Source organism: Tachypleus tridentatus, chromosome 7 (assembly GCF_004210375.1).
Source record: "Tachypleus tridentatus isolate NWPU-2018 chromosome 7, ASM421037v1, whole genome shotgun sequence".
In the NCBI taxonomy this organism is placed as follows: domain Eukaryota; kingdom Metazoa; phylum Arthropoda; class Merostomata; order Xiphosura; family Limulidae; genus Tachypleus; species Tachypleus tridentatus.
This window is the reverse complement of record NC_134831.1, coordinates 168857159-168882416: the sequence shown is the minus strand read 5'-3', so window position 1 is coordinate 168882416 and position 25258 is coordinate 168857159. Positions and strand designations below refer to the sequence as shown.

The window sequence follows — 25258 nt, the reverse complement described above, 5'->3', positions numbered from 1 at the left end:
AAAGAGAAAGAATGCAGAGCAATATTTTAAGCAAAGATTTGGAAATGTATGCTTTACATGAGGAAGGCTGGCAGTAGGAGTTATGAAAGAGAAACAGAAGTAGGTCTAGTTTGATGTCAGGTCAGACACCAACTCTTCAAGTATAACTTGATAGGCACTATATTTTAATTTTTTTTTCAGTTTGGGATTTTTTTTCTCATTTTTATCGCAGTTATATGTGAAGATTATCTTACTACTCAATGTTGTACGCAATAACTTTCTAATAAGAAGCAACTAGACGACGTCTCTGTAGTACTGAAATGTTAATGGTATAACAGACTATAATTACAATATGCTACACAAGTATAACAGAAATGTTGTACATTTCATGAAGAAAAGTTTTATGCTACAAAAAGTACATATTGATACAAAAAAGTACAAACTACAAAAACCGAGTTACTTCAAATTAAAAAAAAAGTAAAATTTATGTACTTTGGCAAACCGGTGTAAATTATGTTAGTCTGAGCCACTGTACAGATAATATATTTAATTTTAAGAAACTCAGTTTTTGTAGTTTTGAGTTTATTTTTTAATAGTTTTTGTAGCATCGATATTGTATTTATTTGCACAGGTAACTAGATTACGTATATAAATTGATCTCTACTTGTCTTTATAAAATCGTTATTATTATACTTATTTGTTTCCTTTTTATTATTTATTTATTTTTGTACGAAGTGTAGGGGACGCGTATACCCGATTCAGTATTATTACTCATCAAAATCTCTGCCAGTCTACCATCAAATTTAATTTTATGTCCATTATATGTGTGTGTGTGCCATTGGGATTCCAAGTGGAAGAGTTCTTTAAAAAAATTATAGGGGCCCGGCATGGACAGGCGGGTTAAGGCGTTCGACTCGTAATCTGAAGGTCGCCGGTTCGAATCCCCATTGCACCAAACATGCTCGCTCGTTTAGCCGTGGGAGCGTTATAATGTGATGTTCAATCCCACTATTCATTGGTAAGAGTAGCTCAAAAGTTGGTGGTGAGTGGTGATGACCAGCTACCCTCCCTTTAGTCTTACACTGCTAAATTAGGGACGGCTAACGCAGATAGCCCTTGTGTAACTTTACGTGAAATTCAAACCAAACTTCTAATATTTTCCAATTTTTGCTCTTTTTCCCCTTTTGACACAATTCTTTACAACTTTTCAAAATTACTCCCATACATTATTGTAACTTATTTGGAATAGTATTTAACCTTTCATTAGCATATCAGCTAATTGCAATAAAACACTTATTCAAAATATAAATAAGTAAAAGACATTTTTTTTATTCCCTTTATATTATAGTGAAATTTTTTGTTGAAGGTACTTAGATTTTAGTCACCAGATGGCAGGAACTTCATATCAAACAAACATCTTTTTTCGATGTCCCTGAAACTCGGTAAACAAGAGCGTAGGAGAGAGAGAGGGGTGCGTGAAGAAATGTTTTTGTTACAGTGATTTAGAAAATAGTTCTTAATCCTCAAAGGTAGTACAGATTCATATATTGTTTTGGTTTTTTTACTTACTAACTAGAAAGAGTATATTGATACATTATTACTAAGGCTAATTTGTTTTCAAAATAGTTTGTCAGCTTTAGTCTACAGCTCAACAGTGCAACTGAAATTTTAATTAAAAGGAACATCAAGTTAATTCTACAGGTATGGTGTCGTTAGTTGTAAGTACAAGGGCTCTACTATTTTATACTAAATTATCTATCAAATGATTCAGAGATAAAAATAGCTCTAAAAGAAAGAATTTGTTTTACTTTTCCATTAAAGATTTCCTTTTAAAGTATATGCAATTGTATTTTAATTTTGGTAGCTTTTAAAGAATTGTTGCGTAAACTCCAATTTGAATAGTTTTGTGTAACAAACTTGTATCAATATTTGTATGTTTCGTTCGATATAATGCCACGCGATATTTAAATTTCATGACAAAACGTTGCTAAGGTAGTCACCAAAGTAATTTTGTTGAGCACAAGTTTATGGCTGCTCTTAGTATGTGGTATGTTCGGTAGTTTACATTTTTGCCTGCTTATTTAAAACCTAATCTCATGTACACTTAATGGTGTAATTAATTGTTAAATTAAGTATAAATGCGTAGTGTAGACATTTTGTTTTGGAAATTGCACAAAGGAAGATGAGGAAAATCTCTGCAAGCAGTCGCTAATTTGTAACTGGTATTTTGAATGAAAATATACAGAGAAGGCTGCTAGCCAAAAATGCTCCGACAAACTCTTGACTGTTCTGATTGAACATTGAGATTTGATCGTTACCCTGAAAACGTACCGGTGACTCGAAAACGCGGAGTGTGATTTTGTAGAACGGGATTCAGAACCGTGGACCTTCATGTTCATAGCCTTGTATTTAAGCCATTAAGTAGATCATACCGGTTGAGTGTAATGGAATTACTCGTATTAACCTGAATTACTAAGCTGTTTGATTTACAAAAATAATTTATAATTAATATGCAATTAAATATATCGTAGAAATGAAGGAAAGAAAGTGTAAATGGTAAAATACTAATGAAACTAGTAACAGTAATACAGGGTGTTCGGAAAGTCACTGTGCACTTATATATTTATTAACAGACATGTTTCAATATAGAATACAGGAGGTAAATATGAATGACAATTATAAACAATGTTGAAAGTGACCCCCGTTGGCATCAACACAGGCCTGGATCCTTCTTATTTTGTTTCTAAACACCGCTATCAGTTGCTGGCTTGAAATAGACTGAATAAAATATGATTACAAAACTGCACAGTGACTTTCCGAATACCTTGTAGAACAGGTTACCCTCTATTGCGAGTGTGTTGAAAGCACAAAGTCGCGTGCCTTCAACAATTGCACTGTTTTGATCGATACTCGGTTGTTCCCATTTTGACATTTTTTTCTTTTCTCGCTACTACATGAGGTCAAATGTTAAGAATATTTCTATCAGTTAATTTTACGTATTTTTCAGCAACGATGAACGATTTAATTTAGTCTAACCAAAAATACTAGACCATTTCCTCCTCTTCCTTACCGTAAATTTATAAAGAGGATAGTTTTACTTGCGAGAGTTACCAGAATAGACCTTGTGGCTACGCCTTTTCATGCTACTAAAAATATAAAACTACAAAGTGTGATTCACTGTCTTCAGTATTCGTGGATTACCTAAATATCGCGTAGTATAAAAATAAATGGAAGCACTGAATATTAAAACATTTCAAAGCTTTTATTCCAACTGTAAAACAGTAGTTCCCATAAGATTTCATAAATAAAATACTAACTGTAGATACAATATAAAAAGCTTATGTAGATATATACACACATACACAAATGTAAGAAATTCTTCATAACAACGTTATTCCCAGTTACTTTGTGGTCTGCTAGTAATTTTGTACGCCAATAATACGTGTATCAGGTAACCAATTTAGTAAATCATTATGTCGCAGTAGTAGTAGAGTTTGGGTGATTGCATCAGCAGCTGTGTAGCGCACTTGGGTTAGCAACATGTTGAACTGTGTGTTTGGTTTACGTTACGACCGCAAAATCGTGCTCCGTACTTTCTGATTACACTGGGGAACACTTTTTTTTTCAGTAACTTTGAGTTGCATTGGATATTTTAACTGATTATGAAGGAGTTTTAGGCGCTGATTTCAAATCTGAAATTAGTTTTTCTCTACAAGCTCTAGTTTGTATGCAATTTGAGGTTAATGAAATTGTACAAATGTGAACTTGCGTAAACCATGTATAAGCATTTTCACGTCCATTTTTTGAACAGCCACTTTGATAAGTTCCCTGACAACCTGGGGGCTGCGAGTGACGAACAAGGAGAACGATTCCACCAAGACCTAAAGGTCATGGAAGAACGCTACCAAGGGCGCTGGGACAAAAGTATGATGGCTGACTACTGCTGGAGCATTAAACGAGATTGTCCAGATGAAGTGTACAAGCGCAAAAGTTACAAACGCAAATTCCTACCTGAATAAAATACACAAACAAATTGATAAGCTATTCCATAATTTCCTATAATAACGAAAAATTAAAAAATAAATAAAAATGTCAAATTGCATAAAATTTGTAGCTTGCAGACAAAAACCGACTTCAGATTTGAAATCAACACACTCAAATTGACTATAGAAAGGTCTTTTTTTAAATGCAACAAAATGAGTGTTCCCCAGTGTTATGGATGTGTTATAAAATTGGCGGTCAAACCAAACTATCTGATTACAGTAGATGATGGTTGGTGCAGTTTGCTTGTAATTTTCCATGTAGTTTATTAGTTTAAAATTAGAGTCGGATTGCACATATAGCTCTTGAGTAGCTTTATGAGAATGTCTGAATTCATGAACATTTTTTAAAAGTGACTGTACCATATTTGAGATAGGATAACATAAATTTATGTTTTGGCAGTCAAGATTGCCACGAGCTACCATCTTGGATATCTCAAAACACTAAAGGGTTCCATAAGTGGAATTATCCAACGTTGAAATAAGCTGATCAAAATTGTGTAAGAACCATAGGAAAACGTTTGGTATATGCTACTATTTGGTTGAGGCCTAAATTGAACCTAAGCAACTGGGTTATTATTACTTTTATTTTAGTGGATATATTTGTTTCATACTTGTGTAATTTTATAAGAACCTTTAATTGACCACTCTAGTTTTAAACTTTCCACAGATCTGCTTTCTTTCTGTCATTTACCACATCAAATTCCATAGTTAATAGCTTATAGACCTTTTTCTTTAGGATTAGTTGCTTTTTAAATTATTTTCTTCCACAATCTTAATGTAATCTATAATAAAGGGAATAATGGTCAAGTGGTAATTACTGAATTAGTGTGGGCTATTGAGTGATTTATTTTAGGCACTTGGAATTATACCTATATTAATTAAGTACACGCATGTTGAGAATTCATTAACCATAGGGAACACCTTGGTGTGGCATGTTGTGTGTGATTATCTTGTTATAGGAGGCTTTTTAAAAAAAAATATAGCATATTTTGTTTCATGTTGTGTTTTTGTTTATGGCTTAAAATTTATGGTTAAAATAAAAAAAAAATTTTTCTTAGTGGAAAATTGTTGTTCATTCAGTGCAAATGAAATAATTGATGTAGAAGTCACATATGCAGTTTCTTGTCTTGTAGCTTCATGAGTTGATATACAAAGAATGAAATAATAAGTAATTAAAGTTTTGTTCCAGAGCCATCAAGTGGTTCGTGTGTGTTACGTGGTTAATCATTCCAACTATAACTTCTAATTTGACACTTGTGGTTTCAGAAGTTTTTTTAATTGATGTAAAAATAACACATCTATAGTACAATTTACTTAGAATATTTTGTTTATTTTAACTTGCCAATTTAATATGATGAACCAACTCATCTTATGTTCACTCATTGTAATACTTGATTTCATATATTGTAGAAATATCCTCTAGTAATGCTGGACTTATTAATTATACACATTATGTAGAGATATAATGAGCTTTTCTCCCACTTTGTATACTTTTTATGGTATTTACTTTGATACAGTGTATCCATTTATTGATCTCCAACCTAATTAGTGAATGTCGTATTAAACCTAAGAGAAAAACATTCTTTCACTACAACTTCCTGTGTGGGGTGTTAAAATATCCCCTAGAAGTGGGTGTTTCTGTGTTACTGAAATTTCATTTTATTTTACAGATATTTGAAACTGGCCTCTTCAAGACTTTAGAATGAGTGAACTAAAAGGTAAAAAATTATGTTCCTGTTAATGACATCACAGACATCTTTGGCCATTATGGACCTTGGCAAAGAAGGGTCTTCCTCTTTATGTCAACTGTAAGTATTTTTTCAGCTATGCACAATCTGGCCATTTCATTTTTTGCCCCTAACATTGACCATTGGTGCAGCCGTCCTCAGGAGTACCAGAACATGTCTGTTGATCAATGGAAAAACTTTACGATTCCACTAATAAAAGATGACAATGGAAAGACTAGTTTTAGCAAATGCCAGATGTTTTCCTTTCCTCTACTGAACTTTACAAACAATAAAACCAATATTATTGATTGCCCAAGTTGGGAGTATGAAGATAGCTTCTTTGTATCTACCATTGTGTCCAAGGTAAATTGTAATATATAAATTACTTAAGGGTTTAATAGTAGTTCAAGTAACTTGAATTTATATATATTCTGTAAAGTATTACACATTCCCCATCTTATTTGAGGTCGTTTGAAGAATCTAGATATTGCTTTAATATATCAAAAGTATGTTACGTAATTTGAAAGTAGTGTTTTCTCCGCTGGGTTGAATATAAATTGACCATATCCATGATGTCACATGCAATGTATAAACACATGTATAACTTGGTAACGACAACATAATGCAAACAACCATGCTACTAATGAAATAATCCTAAGAATTAGCTATATTTCCTTAAGGCCATATATTTGGATGATGGGATGGTTATCAAGAAATTGTTAGGTTACTTGTAACACTGCAGAAAATAGGTGGTGATGCCATATTAGTGATATAGGGAAACAATAATTCCAGCATTAACCTGGCTCCCAAAACTAACAAAATAGAGGTATTGTTACAGGACAGGGGAAGTAATGCTATGAGATGTTCTTTTCGTGGGGTACTATAGCAGAGTAGCTGGATGGAAGGCCCTTCTTACTCCAAGCAATAATATATGTCAGCAGCAGTGAGCATCACAACCATTATTAAGATGATTCCAGGTTTGTACAATTCTTATAGTAGACACACATGTGCACACGCACACATTTCAGTTGTATGATTGCCCTCCTGAAAACTTTGTTTAAGCACTAGCGAGTATGGGGCGAGGCACCATTTTGGCAGCTAGGCGATTGTAACATAGACATTCTACATGTCTCTGCCAATGACTAGCATTTGTTAAAGTGTAGTTTTGAAAAAGATGTAACTCTCATTAAGACATTCTGATGAGAAGACCAGGAATGCTTATGGCTAGAATCTACCCCAGTTTAACCATAATAGAAAACATACTAAACATGGCAGGATCTTATTGCAGTATGGTGTTCAGCTTGTCATAAAATATTGGCTTGAAGGTAAGAGGATTACCATGGCCGTATTAATTGCCAAACACTATCAGAGAAAAACATTCCAAACAACCAACTTCTAGAGATGCTCTAATTCATGCCTTCTGCTAACAGTAGGATCCAATTCTATGTGCCCAGATTTCAAATCTTGTAAATATGTCTGTTTTGCCTTAAATATTGCAAAGTGCAGATCAACTAACAAATAGTGGAATTCTTTTATGTTGTAATGAGTGTCTATATATTGTATTTTAACAATAGTTACGTGGAATTATTTAAAAAAATTATAAAAAATAGGCAGTTAGATTTTTAGAAGGTATTTATTGTACAAATATTTTGGGGATTTTAAGATCACTTTTAATACTGTGTCTATGGTAAATGAGTTTAATTAAACCTATTTTTCTTGTCCATATAAATCAAAGTTTCAGTTTTAACAAACTAAAGATATTATTGAATAATATAAACTGGTTTTTACTGTAGTGGAACTTAGTTTGTGACAAAGAATGGGCTATTTCTATGAGCCAGTCAGCATTCATGGGTGGTTATATGACAGCAGTGATGGTATTTGGGCAACTTTCTGACAGGTAAATCCATTTGAGATACTTTTAAATAATCCTTGGAATTCATTACAACAACTGTTAAAACATAGTTATGGCCAATATTATGGTTTTCAAATGAATTTTTAACACCTAGTGCCAGTTATTCAGTGTTAAACTAATGAGGAATGGAGTATTTAAACATTTGTACTGATTTTGGGGGCTTCAGCATGTTAGGACAACATTATGAAAGTGGTTGTTAATTCTTTACACAAGTGATTGCCATTAAAACATGATGTTTATTATCCCTGTTTATCAGTATGATGTGTTGAATGGTTCTGAGTTGGTAATGATTTAGTCATAGTAAAATTTTTTGTCATCAGAACCTTATCATAAACAAAAACCACTGAGAATTATGATACTTACTGACTTTACATTTTATATTATATGATCTCAATTTATTGAATAATAAGTTTTTACATGATTAAGTAATGGACATAATAAATATTCTAGGTTTAAGAAGTGCATTTGGCATGAGTAGTTACTTTAAAGGATTGTTATTTTTCAAAAAACTAAGACAGTTAAATGCTCTCAATTCACTTATTTAATTTCTTACCAATTAGTTATGAAATATTTGTTGCAATTTCTGCTTACAATTTTGATCAGTTTAATGATGTCTGTGTTTTAGTGAAAACATTCTTGTAATTACTCAAAGGCCAATTATATAAACTATGAAACATTTCAAAATTATGTTCTTAAGACAATTTTCCAACTATGTGGAAAATATGAATAATTATATTCTTTCATGCTAATGAAACTATACTTTTATTGATGATATATTATACCAGTGATGAAGCTGAAAGAAATTGTTGTAATCACAACTGTTTTAATAATGTGGGTTATCCAAGTAAAATGACTGAAAAATGGGTGGAGTTGAACACAGATTATAAGAATATAATTTAATTTGGTATTGTGTTGATCACAGGATTGGAAGAAGACCTGTAATTGTCATTGCTGTGACCATTTTTCTTCTTTCTGGAATTACCTGTCTGTTTGCTGCCAATTTTATGATGTTTGCCATTTTAAGATTCTTCATCTCATTTGGTGTGTCAGGAATTGGAGGAACAGCATTTGTTCTCTGTAAGATATGTGTGGTTTGCTGAAGAAATTGGCAATATTTATGTAGGTTCCAAGTAAAACAAACCTTAGTGTTTGTAATACAATAATTCTATTGTCCTAATATCATCTATTGAAATCAGATAAGAAAACAATCCAAAAGTTTTTAGTAGTCAGTTTATTGGCACCAAGCTTTTGTTGTACTGTCAAACTGGAATATTTGAAGATAGGATACAGTCCAAGTGTTCTAATTCATAAATATTTGTTACAATTAAATTAAGAATGAATTATTCTTGAACAAAGAATTATTTTAACATAAGGTGCTAGCTGGTCTTCTGTTGTTTTTAAAGCACATTTTAACATAAGGTACTAGCTGGTCTTCTGTTGTTTTTAAATTACTATTAACCTTTTTAAAGAAAACAAATTATACCAACACATGGTTCAAACAGTTCATTTTTACACGAATTAAATAACTGCAAACTGTCTCCTGGTGGGGACAGCAGTAATCTTTTAATTTATAACTCTAATGTTAGGGGTTTGATTCCCATTGGTGGGCACAGCAGATAGTCCAATGTGACTTTGCCATAATAACACACACACACACACACATACACACACACAAACTACAAAAATAATTCATTTTATTTAAAAAGTAATTCTCATAAGAAAATTGCAATGGAATAGAAAATCATTCAAAGATAAAAGATTTGAATTAATTGACATTTTAAAAACTATCCCAGCTTTTCATATGTATTTAGAAAACGTTTTGTTTAGTGTGTGTTTTGATAATCAAATGTGATTTTTTAGTATATTAAAAAACTTACAAGTAAATTCCTTTTTCTGATATTTATGTTCCTCAATTACATTAAGATGGTGCTTTTAACAAATTTCTAAATAAATGCAACATTAAAACTGTATTGTACATAATTGTACACCCTTACAAGTTAGAACATTGATACATTTTAATTAAGTTTCCATCATAACCAGTTACAATACTCATAGCATACTTTTAATAAATTTTGTGTCTTAACTGATTACAATATAAAGATATTTTTAATAAATTTTGCATCTTTGCTAATTACAATATTAAGGTGTTCTTTTTTATTTACTCTTTTTCCCTTTCAGTGATGGAAGCAGTAGGCCCAGAGTTTCGATCTTTTTTTGGTGTTGCCTTTAACTTTGGTTGGGCTTTAGGATATATTATTTTACCTGGATTAGCATGGCTAATACGTGACTGGTATTATCTTCAGGTGGCAATTACTGTACCTTGTTTTTCTCTACTTCTGTTTTGGTGGTAAGTACATTTCATGAACTGGGTTATTATATGTCCTACATTTCATGTAAACCCAGTGTAAATGTGATTTATTAAACCTTGTGGTTATGCACAACCAAATAAAGCTTCTATTGAGAAGCATAGAACAACATCTTGACCTTCCTAGGTTGTCTTCAGGTTAACAAACAAGAAAAATGACCCCTGAAGATGTTAAACCTCTTAAACTGTTCTCTGCTTATCAATAAAAGTGTTAATACCCATACCAGCTGTTCTGAGATACATTTTTATTTCAAGTGGGTTTCTCGTCATCAAGAAAATAAAGCTTCTTTAAGTCATTGGATTTTTTCTATAGTTTTTGTTGGAAACGCACTTTTCTTGTACTCTATCATTGATGTGTGTCAGTGTTTGAAATAAATAGTAGTCTTAAGAATTAATACAAATATTAATTTCTCAACAAATAGTATTAAGAATTAGTAGAAATGTTAGTTTCTCAACAAATAACAGTAAGGATTAGTAGGTATACTAGCTTTTCAAGTAATTTGTCATATAAGAATTCATAAAGATAGCAAGTTCATAAAGTAGGACAATCCTACCATTTTAGTATCATTTTAAATCCCTATCACACCAGCTACAGCTGGTAAAGAACAGATGTTTACAGCAACCAGAGCGTTTGTATTGGCAAAGTACGGGGTGTTTCTAGCAATTGCAGCATTTATATAGTTATTATGTAGCATATTTCAGGATAAAATATTATTTATGTACTTCCTATTTATTTTAACAAAACCAAGTTTGAAAGTGAAAAAGAAAAACGTTGTAATTGCTAACTTGTTTTATTCATGTAGTGGCATGCCATGTGCATATGATGTAGTGATGTTTTATTCATGTAGTGGCATGCCATGTGCATATGATGTAGTGATGTTTTATTCATGTAGTGGCATGCCATGTGCATATGATGTAGTGATGTTTTATTCATGTAGTGGCGTGCCATGTGCATATGATGTAGTGATGTTTTATTCATGTAGTGGCGTGCCATGTGCATATGATGTAGTGATGTTTTATTCATGTAGTGGCGTGCCATGTGCATATGATGTAGTGATGTTTGGCTATGCCTAAGGTTCATGAAATCAAATTTGTGTTATAACTGGATAAAATTTCAGCTTTCAAGTTATATCATATACATTGTATTATTTTTATAACATCTTTACTAGAGACTTTGAATATTAAATTATAAGGAAGCTGTTTAAATACATTTTTTGTGCATAAAAAGATATGCTCTTACAATAGTTCTGCCATGTTTCCATTTCAAAAGGGTCTATCATACAAATTCACCTCACTTATCCCTGTTTGCTCAATGTAAGTCATGTAATGTGCGGTAACTGTTGTTTCACAGTATTCATGTAAACAGTTCAGTTATAGAGAAATCTGTAGGCACTGCATTTTGGGATTTAACTGGTGCATCTTTATATAGAATAGCTTAACTACATGTTTTTATTTTATAGGTACATGAGGTATGCCAGTATTAGAAAAATATTTCATAAAATCAACTTATGTATGCACAACATGTCACTTTTCCATATGGAAACCTTTCCTCATTTTACTGCATAGTGTTGCCTGGAGCACATGGACTTTTGTCTCTGATACTAAACAATGTAAAAGTGTAGTTGTGATACAGGTTGTTACATTCTGGCTTTTATTTGCTGTAGCTGTGTCTTGCTAATTTTCATTTTCAAAAAAAATTTTTTTTAGTATCCCTAATTATGATATTAGAATGTTTGGGCAAAAAACACCTTAAACAGGCAAGATTTAGTTCAAAAAACTGTATATCTTAATTAATGTATATAATGATCGTTCCATATTAAAGTTTATATTTAATGATTGTTGTCTGTTAACCATTATATTTATAGACTATTGTCTGTTAACCACTATACTTGCTCGTTGCTGTCTGTTAAACATTGTTTGGTGAATTTTGACTCTCTTAATCATTTTGTAATTAGATGAATTATATCATTGTTCATTATTTTGAAATAAACACAGTAGCAATGCTTTATTGAAAACATATTAAACATTGTTCAGCTTAAATATTTCACTTTGTAATAATAATTAGGTACGTTCCTGAATCACCTCGTTGGCTGGTAGCCAGTAGACGCTTTGAGGAAGCAGAAAGTGTAATATCATGTGCTGCACACAAGAATAACCTTTCTGAAGTTGATGCCAAGACTGCATTACATCAAATAATGGATGACATTCAGAAGGTATGTAATGAGATTATATTTCAAGTGAAATTATTTAAATGTTGTTCCTATTAGGATATGAAAAGTATATTTATTTAAGACTTTAAATAAATGTGAAGTGGTTGATTAGGGTTATATCTAATAATTTGTGTTATAAAAATAAGTCGTGTATTTGCAACAGAAGTAGCTTCACTGATATTTTCTCACTTGCAGTTGTAGGTAACATCTACATGGACAAGTTTATAAACTTTTAATGTCAACAGGGCTTCTTTCATTATTTGATGACTGTAAGATTACATTATGTAAGTCATTGAGAGAAAGATGTTGGATATATTTTGCAACAATCATATATACTGGCAACTGTCTCCAATCATTAAATTTACTGGTAGATAAGACAATGGTAATTATGATGTGGTTATTATAGTGTAATAAAATGGTTATATACATACTAATTTAAATATCATATTGTACATAATGTAAACCAATTTAAATATCTTATCACAGCTGATGAAATTTCAAACATGATTAAACAACAACAAAAGAAAACAAACACTAATTTTAATATTTTGGCAATACCCATACTTTTTAATCTTAGTAGAGAGTGTTTCTAAAGTATAAATCACTTAATCTACTCTGAGTTGTTTAACTATTACCCACATATGTTCAAAATTAGTGACACTGTCACTATGCTCTATCTTTTAAAAGCTATGATAAGATATCTAAATTGGTTTACATTATGTGCAATATGATATTTAGATTAATATCTATCAGTTTTAGCTATTACAAAAAGATAAGGTATTTGTTGATTTTATAATAAAAAGCAACAAATTGGTGAATAAAATCATGTTCAGTCTCATCTTCAATAAAATCTCTATCTGCAAATTCCATTGTTATAGTTTTCATTTAATTTCTTGTTATATACTGTGGTACTTTAATATTGATATGATAAAAATACAATATTTTACAGTTTATACTTTTTAATTGTATTCTATGGTATTGTGAAATTGATACAAGTAGTATTATAAGAAAAGAATCATTGTAAATGATAACTAAAGAAACTGTCTTGTTAGTGTTTAGATATTTGAGTAATTTTACTACACTAAGGATAAAATATGTAAAAGCAAAGATATGAAAACATCATGTCGTCACTTCTGAATAGATTGATAGTTTGTTTTTTTAACTATAAACTGAATTTTATCAGCTGAGTGCCTTAGTTATTTAGAAACCTTGGTAATATACTCTCTACTTATGCTGAAATCTTAACAAAGGGTAATATGAATTTATTCTGCTACGTTAAAAGTTTTTGAAAAATAGATAAAGATTTATATCTATTTTGCTTCTACTTTAAGCTGTGGTGTTGAGGGCTGTCTTTGTTTTAAAGTTTGAAATGTTCTCATGATACACACACACACACACACACACACACACACACACACACACACACGTATGTACTGGAATGTTTGTTGTGGTTGGTTAGGTTATTTTAATGAAAACTAAATATAATTTTCATATATTACATCTCTTGGTTTCAGTTTGAAAGATAGATGTGTATTATAAAAACAAGTGTTTGTTTGTGAGCATCAGTGTTTTAAAAACTTACTACATGGAGCTTATATGATGACCACATGTACTCATGCAAATGCTATTGTCTTTTTTAAGGAATATCCTTTGTTATTAAAGTTATAATATAACTTATGTTTTTTACTGTTTTTTCAGTGCTTGACAATTTTTATAGTGAAATAAGTTTCCACTCAATGAAAGTGTATGTTTAATGTTATTGATAGCATATGAATGGTCAGTGTCATCCAAGTTCAATTAATGAGGTTTTATTTTCTTGGTGTGTTTTCATTATGTATCATTTTGAATATTATTTATCAACACATAGTGATGAGATTTATTTTGTTATTTTAACAATAAGAAAAAATAGTCAATTTATGTTAGCATCACATCTGGAAATTATAAAACATGAATAAATTTTATTAAGCTATTTTCTTAAGTTTGAGATGGTGACATAATTCATTCATTTATATTTAAAGTCAGATGTTAGTGAGATATAAACTAAATACTGTTTCCTTTTTAAAAACTTTAACAGTTTTTCTAGTAAAAACTTTCATCTCTTCTAAGGGCATCACAGTTTTAGGGCTATTTTCAGTTCCTTAAACTTCTACAAATACTTATGAAAAGTATTTGGTGTTTATTTTTGTAAGTTTACAATTAAAAAGTGTCGTAACCTTTTTGGTGTTCAGTCTTCTCGTTTAGTGGATCACAGTTTTACTGTTTTATTTTAATCCTGTGTAGCTTGTCACTTTTCTTACTTAAGTTACAAAGTTTCTACACTTGATAGCTTCAACACAGTGAGATTTTTATTTGGATGCATCACTTTTTTTCTTTTTTGAGAGGATTTGTGTTAGAATGTTGGAATTGAGTTTTATTTTGTACCTTTATACCAATTTCATCACATATACAAATAATTTGTTGCTAATACAAATATATCTAATATTTTATGTAATATATTCAAATTGATATGTACAAATAAAAATTTCTTTCAAGTAAACAATATAATACAAAACTGCTAAATTCTATTTTTTTTTTAATCACTATAAATATTCAAAATATAATGCTAGGTATATAAGTTCTAAAACTAGAACATTAGAAACTAGAACTAATGAGCATTTAAGTTTACAAAAGAAGTCGAGCATTATCCAACAAGCATTAGATTTTGAAATTGTTGATAAAGCTAAATGATAAATTACATTTAAAGGTTAAGGAGTCACTAACTTGCTGTGTGCATGTCCACCATCATGTCTAGATTGAAATGGAAACCTTTGTGAATTTACTACATCTTTCTGTTGAGTTGTGGTCATTTTGAACTGCTAACTAAATAGGTGGATGAGGTCTCTGTCTTGTTCACTGCATCCTTCTCTGCCTAAATTTTTACTAAAGATTGTTACTTCAAATTGAAAATGTCTTATAAAGAGATGCATTCACATCAAAGTCTTAGCTTGCTTCGTTCACACGTGGTCTGACCACAGCCACAATTGAGGTTGGCAAGCTACACATTAATGAGAGTTTGATTTAAAAGAAATACCCAAATGTTCATTCCACTTTCACAGGAAGAGGGTCACCAACAGAAGAAACGTGCCACTGTGTTCGACCTTCTCAAGACACCTTGCATGCGGAGGAAAACTCTCAATTTGTTTTTCTGTTGGTATGATATTTCTTGTTGAAAACTGGATGATTTTAATCTATTCTGAACACCGTAGGTTCTTGTTAAACCACATATGTAACATACAAAAATGTATGTGTGTGAAAGTAACTTTCTAATATGAATTGTCTTGCTATTTTACATGTCTTGAATTTCATTTGTGTTTTACAGGTTTGTAAATTCATTCATCTATTTTGGTCTTTCTCTGAACACAAATGATCTGGGGGGAAACTCGTTTATAAACTTTTTCATTGCTGGAGCAGTGGAGTTCCCTGCTTATGTCTTTGCTATTGGCATTATCAAGTGGTTTGGGAGAAGAATTCCTCAGACGGCTCTGATGATAGCAGGAGGACTGTCTTGCCTCTTGACCATTCCATTCACTCATGGTAATGTAGTTGTGTAATTGTTGGTATCAAAAACAATATTAAATTGCTTTGATTTTAAACAATGTTAATGAATTTTTTAATTGTTTCTCTTTTTCAGAGAGACATACAAGTATTTTATGTTCCCTTATCTCACCACCCTCCATCTAAGGTAAATTAGGCCTGATGGTGCAGAAGTGTTTGTTGCACAATACCCTTATAATAGTATATGTTCATGATTGAAGGTGTGCTGAACTTATCTTTATCTTTGATTCCAGAATTCTTTACAAGTATGAGAGCTTGATTGTTTGTTTTAAGTAAAACAAAATATTCAGTTATTTAAAAATAAGAAAAGTAGATGTAAGAAGGATTTTGTTTTTACAAAAGAGTGTATGCTTCAGATAACATCTATACATGACATTACATTATAAAAGGTTTAGGCTCAAACCATTGTAAAAATATAGTTTTCTCCACTATTTTATTATTTTGTATTTTCAGAATTTTTATTATGTTTGTCACCTTTTTGTACATTACAAATGTCTGTGTGTACAAATATTCATATTCTTGGTAGAGTACTTTTTTCTCTCTGGATAGTGTCAGTTGTGCTACTTTTTTCATACCTGCCCTTGAGGTGGAGCATGCCAATGAGCTCTTATGTTTCATATACCTTCTTTAACTTTAGTGATGTACATTTCTGCTATCATAATTATAACTTATTGTCTTCTTCTAGAGTCACATATACCTCTCTTCTTTACTGCTAAGATTTCTTTTATACATCTGCATGTGAAAGAGGTTCAATCTCACTTTTACAATAACAATTAATTGTTACTGTTGTTATTAATTTAAGTTTAGATTAGAGAACAATATAATTAGTTATAACTTTAAACAGCTTTATCAAAAATTGAACAACAATTATAGAAGTTTACATAAAAAAAATAATTCTTATTGTTTAATACTTTGAATCTGTTTTGTTTGCCAGTGTGGGTGCTTGCTTGTAAGATCGTGTTAGGTACTTTCAGACTCTATCTGAGTTCTAATCTAAAGTGGATATCTTTCCAGGAGGGGAGATTAACCAAGTCTCTATGGTTAGAATGTCATTCACAAGTTTTTAATGTGTTTTCTTTTCTAACACAAGTTTTGTTTATAATAGTGACTTTTGATATGTTTTTGTGTAATACTAAATTTATGTTTTATAATTACACAGTACAGGATCATAATTACTTCTTACCAAAAGTTTTTGTGTAATGTGCAAATCATCAGAACTGAACTTGTATTATGTCTGTTGACAACTAAATTGAATGCAATTACTGAGCCATTAGAATTAGTATAGTATTACATTTGTTCACCACTACTATTTACATCATCACTAAACCATATAGTTAAATATTTTATTGTAGGTATTGACTGGTAAACTACATAGAAACATTCTGTAAATTATATCTTACTGTATTAAGCATAATAATTATTGTGTTGCTATAGTTACTGCCATAAGCTGTAACATTGAACCATTACCTATGCATTATTAGAACTATTATGGCTACGGATCATTTTGGCCATGATTGGAAAATTTTGCATCACTGCTTCATTTGGCATCGTCTATGTGTTCTCTGCCGAGATTTTCCCGACTGTGGTTCGAAATGTTGGTGTGGGGTCTAGTTCGACTTGTGCTCGTGTTGGTTCCATGATTGCTCCTTTTGTGAAAGAACTGGTAAGTATTAAATGACAAATTCACTTTTTATAAACAAGTTGTTGAAATAAACATTTATCTTTTATGTTGTACTAGAAAACAGACACTAAGCTATCAACTTGTACTGCTGTCCTACATTTTATGTGTGGTAGAAATACGAACATTTCATTGTGTAAAGTTGTTTTGCATTTTTTAATTTTACAAATCACTTGAATCTCTTGAGTTAGCTTGTACTTCCTTTATGATAACTACAAACACTGCAGTAGAAATTATACACAATCACTCAGACAAGGTAGGCATGAACACTTATCTTTCAGACGTTTTTTAGTGGCTAAACTGAAGCTGTCATTGTGAAAGGTATGTATAGGAGTTGGTATACATATTGCATCTTTATCAATGTCATAACTTGATGTTTCATTTTATTTTTAAGGCTAAATGTGGTGTTAGGCCTAATTTTAATCATTGCTTGCTTACTTGTTTTTTTTCAGGGAAGAGCCACACACAAGGATCTTCCATTTGCTGTGTTTGGGACCATATCTATTGTTAGTGGTCTAATGGTTTTATGGCTTCCCGAGACCCACAAGAAAATACTGCCTGATACTCTGGAAGAAGGAGAAGTATTTGGCTTGTTAGTTCATATCTCTTATTATTATACACCAATTTCTATTAATTTATCCTGTGTGTGTATATAATATAGTTACGTGACAGTTAACAACAGGAGGTTAATGTTGAAATACTTTAAGATGTTTGTTAGGAATTGAGTTTGTTAAAAACCCCAAACTGATGTTAAAAATATCATTCAGTTTACCATTTGTTATACCAGTTTTGGAGAATTCCATCCTTATTGGTGACTTTGTAAAGTAGCAAATCAAAAGAATAATATTAGGCTTCATGTAGTGGTGGAGTGTATAATGTTTTAAAATGACTAACTTGCACAGTTATCTATATCTACATAGGATTTTCAAGAATAAGCAGTTTGGATGCCACAAATGTATTATTGTAGATCATCCTGTTTCAAATATTTAAAAGAACTAAGGTACTTACATAGATCAAAACTAAATATATATTTATTTAATTCAGAATAAGAATAACTAGTTAACTATAAATGTGCAATTGCAGTTAATAACAAGAAAAAATATTGAACTGTCTTAAGTAGCCTTTAAACAGTCCTGTTTTTCACTTTTAAAGTAAGCATGTTAATCTGTATGTAATAGAGTAATTCTGAAACAGACTAACCAACTGTACTAGATAGTTTACAAAATTTATCTGGAATGGATGTAGCTGTGGCATATTTTCAAAGAAACGGAACATAGATTTAAGCTTTACCTGATAGGTCTGATTAAAGATTCATTTCAAAGTACAGTGTTGCAGAACAGTGATGGTTTTAAACTAAGGAATAAATAACATGAACACAAACGTAATTAATACAGTCTTTATTAGAAATTAAAAGTGAGAGGTTTGTACTTAAAACCTCGTTACTGTTTAGTATAACTGTTCTACCATGTGATTGGACACTCTCATTTCATGTAGATGAGTCCATGATCTCTAAATATTTCCTGCACAACCAGTAAGAGCATTACTGCCTACATCCTGAAATAATGTTGCATATAATAATGTTCTTTATGGGCTGTAGCAGAATATCTCTGACTTTAAGAACAAGATCTACTCAATGATCTTTCATGACCAAGTGTTGTGTAAAGCAACAAAACAAAGACTACATAGCAATACTAAAGAAGCACATGTGATATATTCCAATATCACACAGCTTAGCTTCTTTTCTGCAATGATCTTTCATGACCAAGTGTTGTGTAAAGCAACAAAACAAAGACTACATAGCAATACTAAAGAAGCACATGTGATATATTCCAATATCACATAGCTTAGCTTCTTTTCTGCAATGATCTTTCATGACCAAGTGTTGTGTAAAGCAACAAAACAAAGACTACATAGCAATACTAAAGAAGCACATGTGATATATTCCAATATCACACAGCTTAGCTTCTTTTCTGCAATGATCTTTCATGACCAAGTGTTGTGTAAAGCAACAAAACAAAGACTACATAGCAATACTAAAGAAGCACATGTGATATATTCCAATATCACATAGCTTAGCTTCTTTTCTGCAATGATCTTTCATGACCAAGTGTTGTGTAAAGCAACAAAACAAAGACTACATAGCAATACTAAAGAAGCACATGTGATATATTCCAATATCACACAGCTTAGCTTCTTTTCTGCAATGATCTTTCATGACCAAGTGTTGTGTAAAGCAACAAAACAAAGACTACATAGCAATACTAAAGAAGCACATGTGATATATTCCTATATCACATAGCTTAGCTTCTTTCTGCAATGATCTTTCATGACCAAGTGTTGTGTAAAGCAACAAAACAAAGACTACATAGCAATACTAAAGAAGCACATGTGATATATTCCAATATCACACAGCTTAGCTTCTTTTCTGCAATGATCTTTCATGACCAAGTGTTGTGTAAAGAAACAAAACAAAGACTACATAGCAATACTAAAGAAGCACATGTGATATATTCCAATATCACACAGCTTAGCTTCTTTTCTGCAATGATCTTTCATGACCAAGTGTTGTGTAAAGAAACAAAACAAAGACTACATAGCAATACTAAAGAAGCACATGTGATATATTCCAATATCACACAGCTTAGCTTCTTTTCTGCAATGATCTTTCATGACCAAGTGTTGTGTAAAGCAACAAAACAAAGACTACATAGCAATACTAAAGAAGCACATGTGATATATTCCAATATCACACAGCTTAGCTTCTTTTCTGCAATGATCTTTCATGACCAAGTGTTGTGTAAAGAAACAAAACAAAGACTACATAGCAATACTAAAGAAGCACATGTGATATATTCCAATATCACATAGCTTAGCTTCTTTTCTGCATTTCCTGAGCTTCGATCATACCAGAGATTCCGAGTGCAATAAACAAGTGCTTTATCAACTGAGCTAATAAGTTAACCATTAGTATGTATAACAACAGAGAATACCAGTTTGAGATCTGGAGATCAGAGATATTTGAACATTTGCTCTCCCCAAACAATGCAAGCACAAGAATGATACCACACACAAAATGTACAACATACCCGCTGATTAAGTCACCATAAATAGTCCACAGAACATTGCAAACACAAGGGTGATGTCACATAGCAGTCCCCCTCTAAAATAGTACAGGCACAATAATTTTAATTAAGTGTCCTCAAAACAGTATATCCACAGTTATGCCACAAAAAACAATCATAAAACAATGTAGCCACATTGTTTTCATTCAACAGCCAATCTCCTAAGTGGTGCATGTGCTATGGTGATATCACACTATAAATAAGTTAAACAATGCAATAAATTTGTTTTTTTTTGTTTTGTTTGTTTCACATCTACAGAAATATCTTATTGTCAACTATATATTTGTTTATAACATGACAGTATTTGTTTTGAATTATGTAATATGAGCTTTCTCTCATTCCAAGTATTTTTTAAGATTATTCCTTTAGAATGTGGATGGTTTATTGTTTTGTTTTCAACAGAAAAGGCAGTTGTCTTCATAATAGTCCATCTAGAGTTGATGTACAAGATGAAACCACCAGGACTGAAGATGATTATATATAGCTTAAGAGAGGTTGGATTATTGTATGTGATGTATTGATGTTATTCATGCACCAACAATTCCAGATGCATTAATTAGATGTTACATTTAGTTATTGATCAGATGCTCTGCTAATTTCTTTTAAAATTGTACTGCAATGTAGTGTAGGATTTGTGTAACACACAGTTAACTAATGTATGTATATAAAAACATACATGTAGACTGTGGTTTCAAGTTATTGGTTTTGTAATGTTAAATCATATTTAAAGGTTTGTTAACTGAAGATTAAGATAATGATTCAACAACTTGTATAATTTGTCTTTAACTTCATACTTTGTACATCTGTAAAAAGTCAAGATCACAGAAATCAGTGAATGAACTAGCTACCTGTAAGTCAGATTAATAATCCAGATCTTGTAGTAGGTCAAAAGTTAATCAATGCATGTCGATAGTTGAAGATTTTAGTAAATTATAAATTAGTAATTTTTTTTTGCTGCTTAAAGAAATGAGTTGGAAGCTTTAGAACATATTAATGGGTCAGTCACTTAGACCCAAACAATGTGTCAATAATTTGTAGATCATGAAATTAGGTTATGGTTAGTAGTTCAGAATAATAAAATGACAAATTTATTGTTTAAAATGCAGGTAAGCTTCTGTAGTTTCTATTATCAAAGGGGCCATTTACCCAGTTTGTTCAAGTCTGCTACAATCACTATACAAGAATCTCTGTAGGTGGCTGATGAGCAGTCAGTCAGTGACAAGATATCTTTAGAAGCTAATGGTATCTGAAAACCTTTTGTATTTAATTAATTGCTACTGCTTTGGTGCATTACACTAACCACATGATTATTAGAGTTTCTATAGAATAGCTTTTAACATGTTTTGTATATCTTCATGAAATGTTACAAGTATTTTGTAGATGTCAGAATTTTTAAGTACTTTTACTAAACAATTGGTCTGAATATATGGAATTGGAATATCAACTGCTTTAAATGCAGTGATTTTCAATTTAAGATTAAAAATACTTTTCTTCATCTGAAAATTATCATGTTTCATTTGCCATAATCTCCAAAACCTTGTAATTAAATATCAAGTTATTTTTCAGAAACTATATTTTAATTGTTATTACTTCTACCTTACATCCATGTGCAGTTGGTCAATTTGACTGATCTCGTAACCACTATAAATATTATGAAATTAAATGAGTAGTACTATTTAATTGTATGCCCTATTTAATTGTAACCCTAGAATACTTTTCCTGAGAGTTTCTACTTCTATTCTTTATACATCTATTTCCCATGTTTATTTTACTGTTTTCAATAGTTTCTTTTGAATTAAAAAATGGAAACATACATAATATTAACATATAAATTAGAAACTAAGTTTTGGTGCCAATGTTACTGACGTGTATTGTTATAACGTTTAGTTAAATTTTGAACGTAGCTAAATCCTTTTGATATGTCAGTAGCAAGAGGGTTAAAGCTCAAGGATGGATAATTGAAAAGGATCAATACAGTGGTAGACCTTAAGTATTTCACTTTAAAGTTACATACTAAAAATGGCCTTGATAATAATAAAAACTGTATTTTAGACATGACTTGTGTTGTGGTGAAGCTGAAATGACAAAATTGACTGAAACAAAGTTTTTATTATTATTTAGACAGCAAAGGAATTTTTTTTCCTTGCCTTTATTGCCCAAATATTTAAGTGTTTCTAGTATACATTAAAAATCCTTGAGAACAATGTATAGAATGCACTTATTTCATAACTATTGTTTACATGTATAATCCTTTAAATGAAATTCGTGTTTGTAGAGGTTGACCTCGTCTGATGAAGGTTCGGGGAAACGTATTTATATAAAATTACTGTGATTTGTATTAAATATTTAAAGACTATTTATAATAAAAAATATATTATTGGTGCATTAGGTTTAGAGACATCAGACTAATTTTCAAATCATAACATACATGTGAAGGCAGGCCTGTGGTACCATCAACCCTTAGACACAAGGTTAATTAACTCATGTAATTTTGTCTACATGTATTTTTCAAAAAAATGAACAGAACAATGTATTAGTAACTACCATTTAAAAATCTGTTTGTAAATGATTATTCAGTAAATGGTTCTAGTGGAAACTGATTTTTACAAGTATTATCGTAATATTTTGTGAAATGACGAGATTGTACTTAACTGGTTTACTCATTGCCTTTAAAAGCACTGTCTACATGTTTCATGGAATGTTTAGTATGTATGCCTTCCTCAGTTTCCAAGGGCTATTAATAGTTTCATTTACTGTTTCATCTATTTTAATGGATCAATAATTTTTGCTCCATACAGTAAGAAAAGAAAGATGGATTATTGACTTAGATCACAGTACTGGATGAATCTAATAAAAAAAACACTTTAGGTGTTAAAAAGGATTTAGTGACATTACTTAAAGGAATAAAATCAAAATTAACAGTTATTTGACTTGGTATGATTGTGGGTGAAACAACATGCAGGACCCAGCTGACTAATAAATACCTGCTGTAAAATTTGTCTACTTCTATGATACTGTGAAACCTTGAGATAGATACTGGAAATCTAGTTTGCATGACCTAACCGATACTTATGTATCTGCACATCCTTTCACCTTGTAGTTTTGCTGCTCTAAAGCAATTGTCTCTAATTCAATGACAAAAAATCTAAAAATGTTACTCCTTTAGTTTTAGATGGAGCCATAGTAAAAATGTTAGACTGTTAGTTCATGTGACCCTCTGCATAGTCATGCACCTTTATTTTTTTTAATTTATGGTGTTTGTTGAATAACTTCGCACCTGTGACTAATTTTTAAACCAAATGAGATTCCTAGTTATAGGTTGTAAAGATCTATCATTGTACTAAATTTGAAAAAAAAAAATCCATAAAAGTTTGTTCTTCTTTGATAAATTGTTTTGGCAGAGTATTCATGATGGAACTGTGTAGGATAGACGGCAACTGCTTGTTGTGGAGATGCAAGCGTAGAGGACGATGTTTTGAAAGTCTTCTGCCTGAAGAGGAAAGGCGGAAGACTTTTGAATTGTTGTCCTCTACACTTGGATGCAGTTGCTGTCTATTCTACAAAGTTTCAAATATGTTCTATCAAATGAAGGTTTCATAAATTAGGTTTGATGGAGAAAAACACAAACTCGATCAAAATTGGAGATTTTATATCTCAAGTGTTTTATAATGAATTGCCTTGAAATTTTGTTTGTGAAGTAAGAATCCAGTAGAGTATATATGCTGGAAATCTGTGATAGTTTGGATTATAATAGTCCATGCTGCGAAAGGTGAAAAATCACTAAACTATCACTCCTGTTAATAACACACACTGTTGATGCAGATGTGTTTTTTGATCAAAACACACTATTGCATGTCGTAGTTCCTTGTAAATTACTGACTTGGGTTAGGGACTTGCCAATTGTAATGACATAGTAAATGACTTTGATCACTGAGCTAGCAATCTACATATCACAAATGAACCTCATACTAATATTTCATTAAAACTTGGGTCAGTAACTAGTAGATATAAAAATGCCTTCAACATGAGGCTCCAGAATATCTCATGAATTGGTTGGTAGTGTAAGAGCTTAGAGCTGACAGTGTTAAGTTTCTGAGGGTGTTTTGCTTAATAGATTTTAAACTGCTGCATGCTTGTTTGGCCTATTAAGTTTTTTATTTTTAATACAGACACCTTAATAAAGAATGAGTAATATTGACCTAATGTAAGCACTGAAATACAAATTTCCCAAATAACATAATATATTAATATAAGCAAAAGTGCTCAAATGTTAGTTACTTTTAAAAAGTAACTCAAGAGTCAAGAGTCTTGACTCTACCTTGCAATAGTTTCGTTTTTTCTGTAATGTGATTAATTTACAATATATTAGATAATATGTCAGTACAACTTGTATAACTTTATGTACTATCCTTTTAGAAATTGTGTGAAGGAAACGTATTGTTAATATCATGACAAAAAGAATATGGATGCTTCTTCAGTGTGAAGAACACTTTTTGTCAAAACATTGATCCTGTCATAGAATTCATAGTCCACCTTAGTATTCACCTGTCAACATAAATAATACTTAAAGTATACCGTGTTAAATAACTTTCCTGTAACTGTGTAAAATTATTCTATCTCATGTAACT

General features: G+C 31.2%; 1 protein-coding gene across 5 annotated transcripts; it reads left to right on the top strand.

The window, feature by feature from the left end:
• Positions 1 to 1385: 1385 nt before the first annotated feature.
• LOC143257178 (organic cation transporter protein-like) lies at positions 1386 to 24911 on the top strand. 5 transcript variants are annotated; one of them, XM_076515539.1, is made up of 12 exons: positions 1387 to 1508; positions 5693 to 6112; positions 7543 to 7646; positions 8584 to 8738; positions 9840 to 10008; positions 12092 to 12239; positions 15332 to 15426; positions 15595 to 15809; positions 17312 to 17493; positions 17961 to 18100; positions 21033 to 21124; positions 21737 to 24911. In XM_076515539.1, the coding sequence occupies exons 2-11, from the start codon at positions 5822 to 5824 to the stop codon at positions 21112 to 21114; spliced, it is 1581 nt and encodes a 526-aa protein (XP_076371654.1). In that variant the 5' UTR covers positions 1387 to 1508; positions 5693 to 5821; the 3' UTR covers positions 21115 to 21124; positions 21737 to 24911. The 5 variants fall into 5 exon arrangements, with proteins under 5 accessions (XP_076371655.1, XP_076371654.1, XP_076371651.1 ...); XM_076515537.1 differs by adding an exon at positions 1606 to 1680 and having other exon boundaries at positions 1442 to 1508; positions 21033 to 24911; XM_076515538.1 differs by adding an exon at positions 1606 to 1697 and having other exon boundaries at positions 1459 to 1508; positions 21033 to 24911.
• Positions 24912 to 25258: the final 347 nt, after the last annotated feature.

Bases quoted from the DNA above. Each gene is read 5' to 3' on its own strand.
- LOC143257178 (XM_076515540.1), top strand. From the start codon at position 5,822: ATGTCAACTGTAAGTATTTTTTCAGCTATGCACAATCTGGCCATTTCA. The intron at 12,240-15,331 runs GTATGTAATGAG...CCACTTTCACAG, and splicing joins TAATGGATGACATTCAGAAG to GAAGAGGGTCACCAACAGAA. The intron at 15,810-17,311 runs GTAATGTAGTTG...ATGCATTATTAG, and splicing joins GACCATTCCATTCACTCATG to AACTATTATGGCTACGGATC.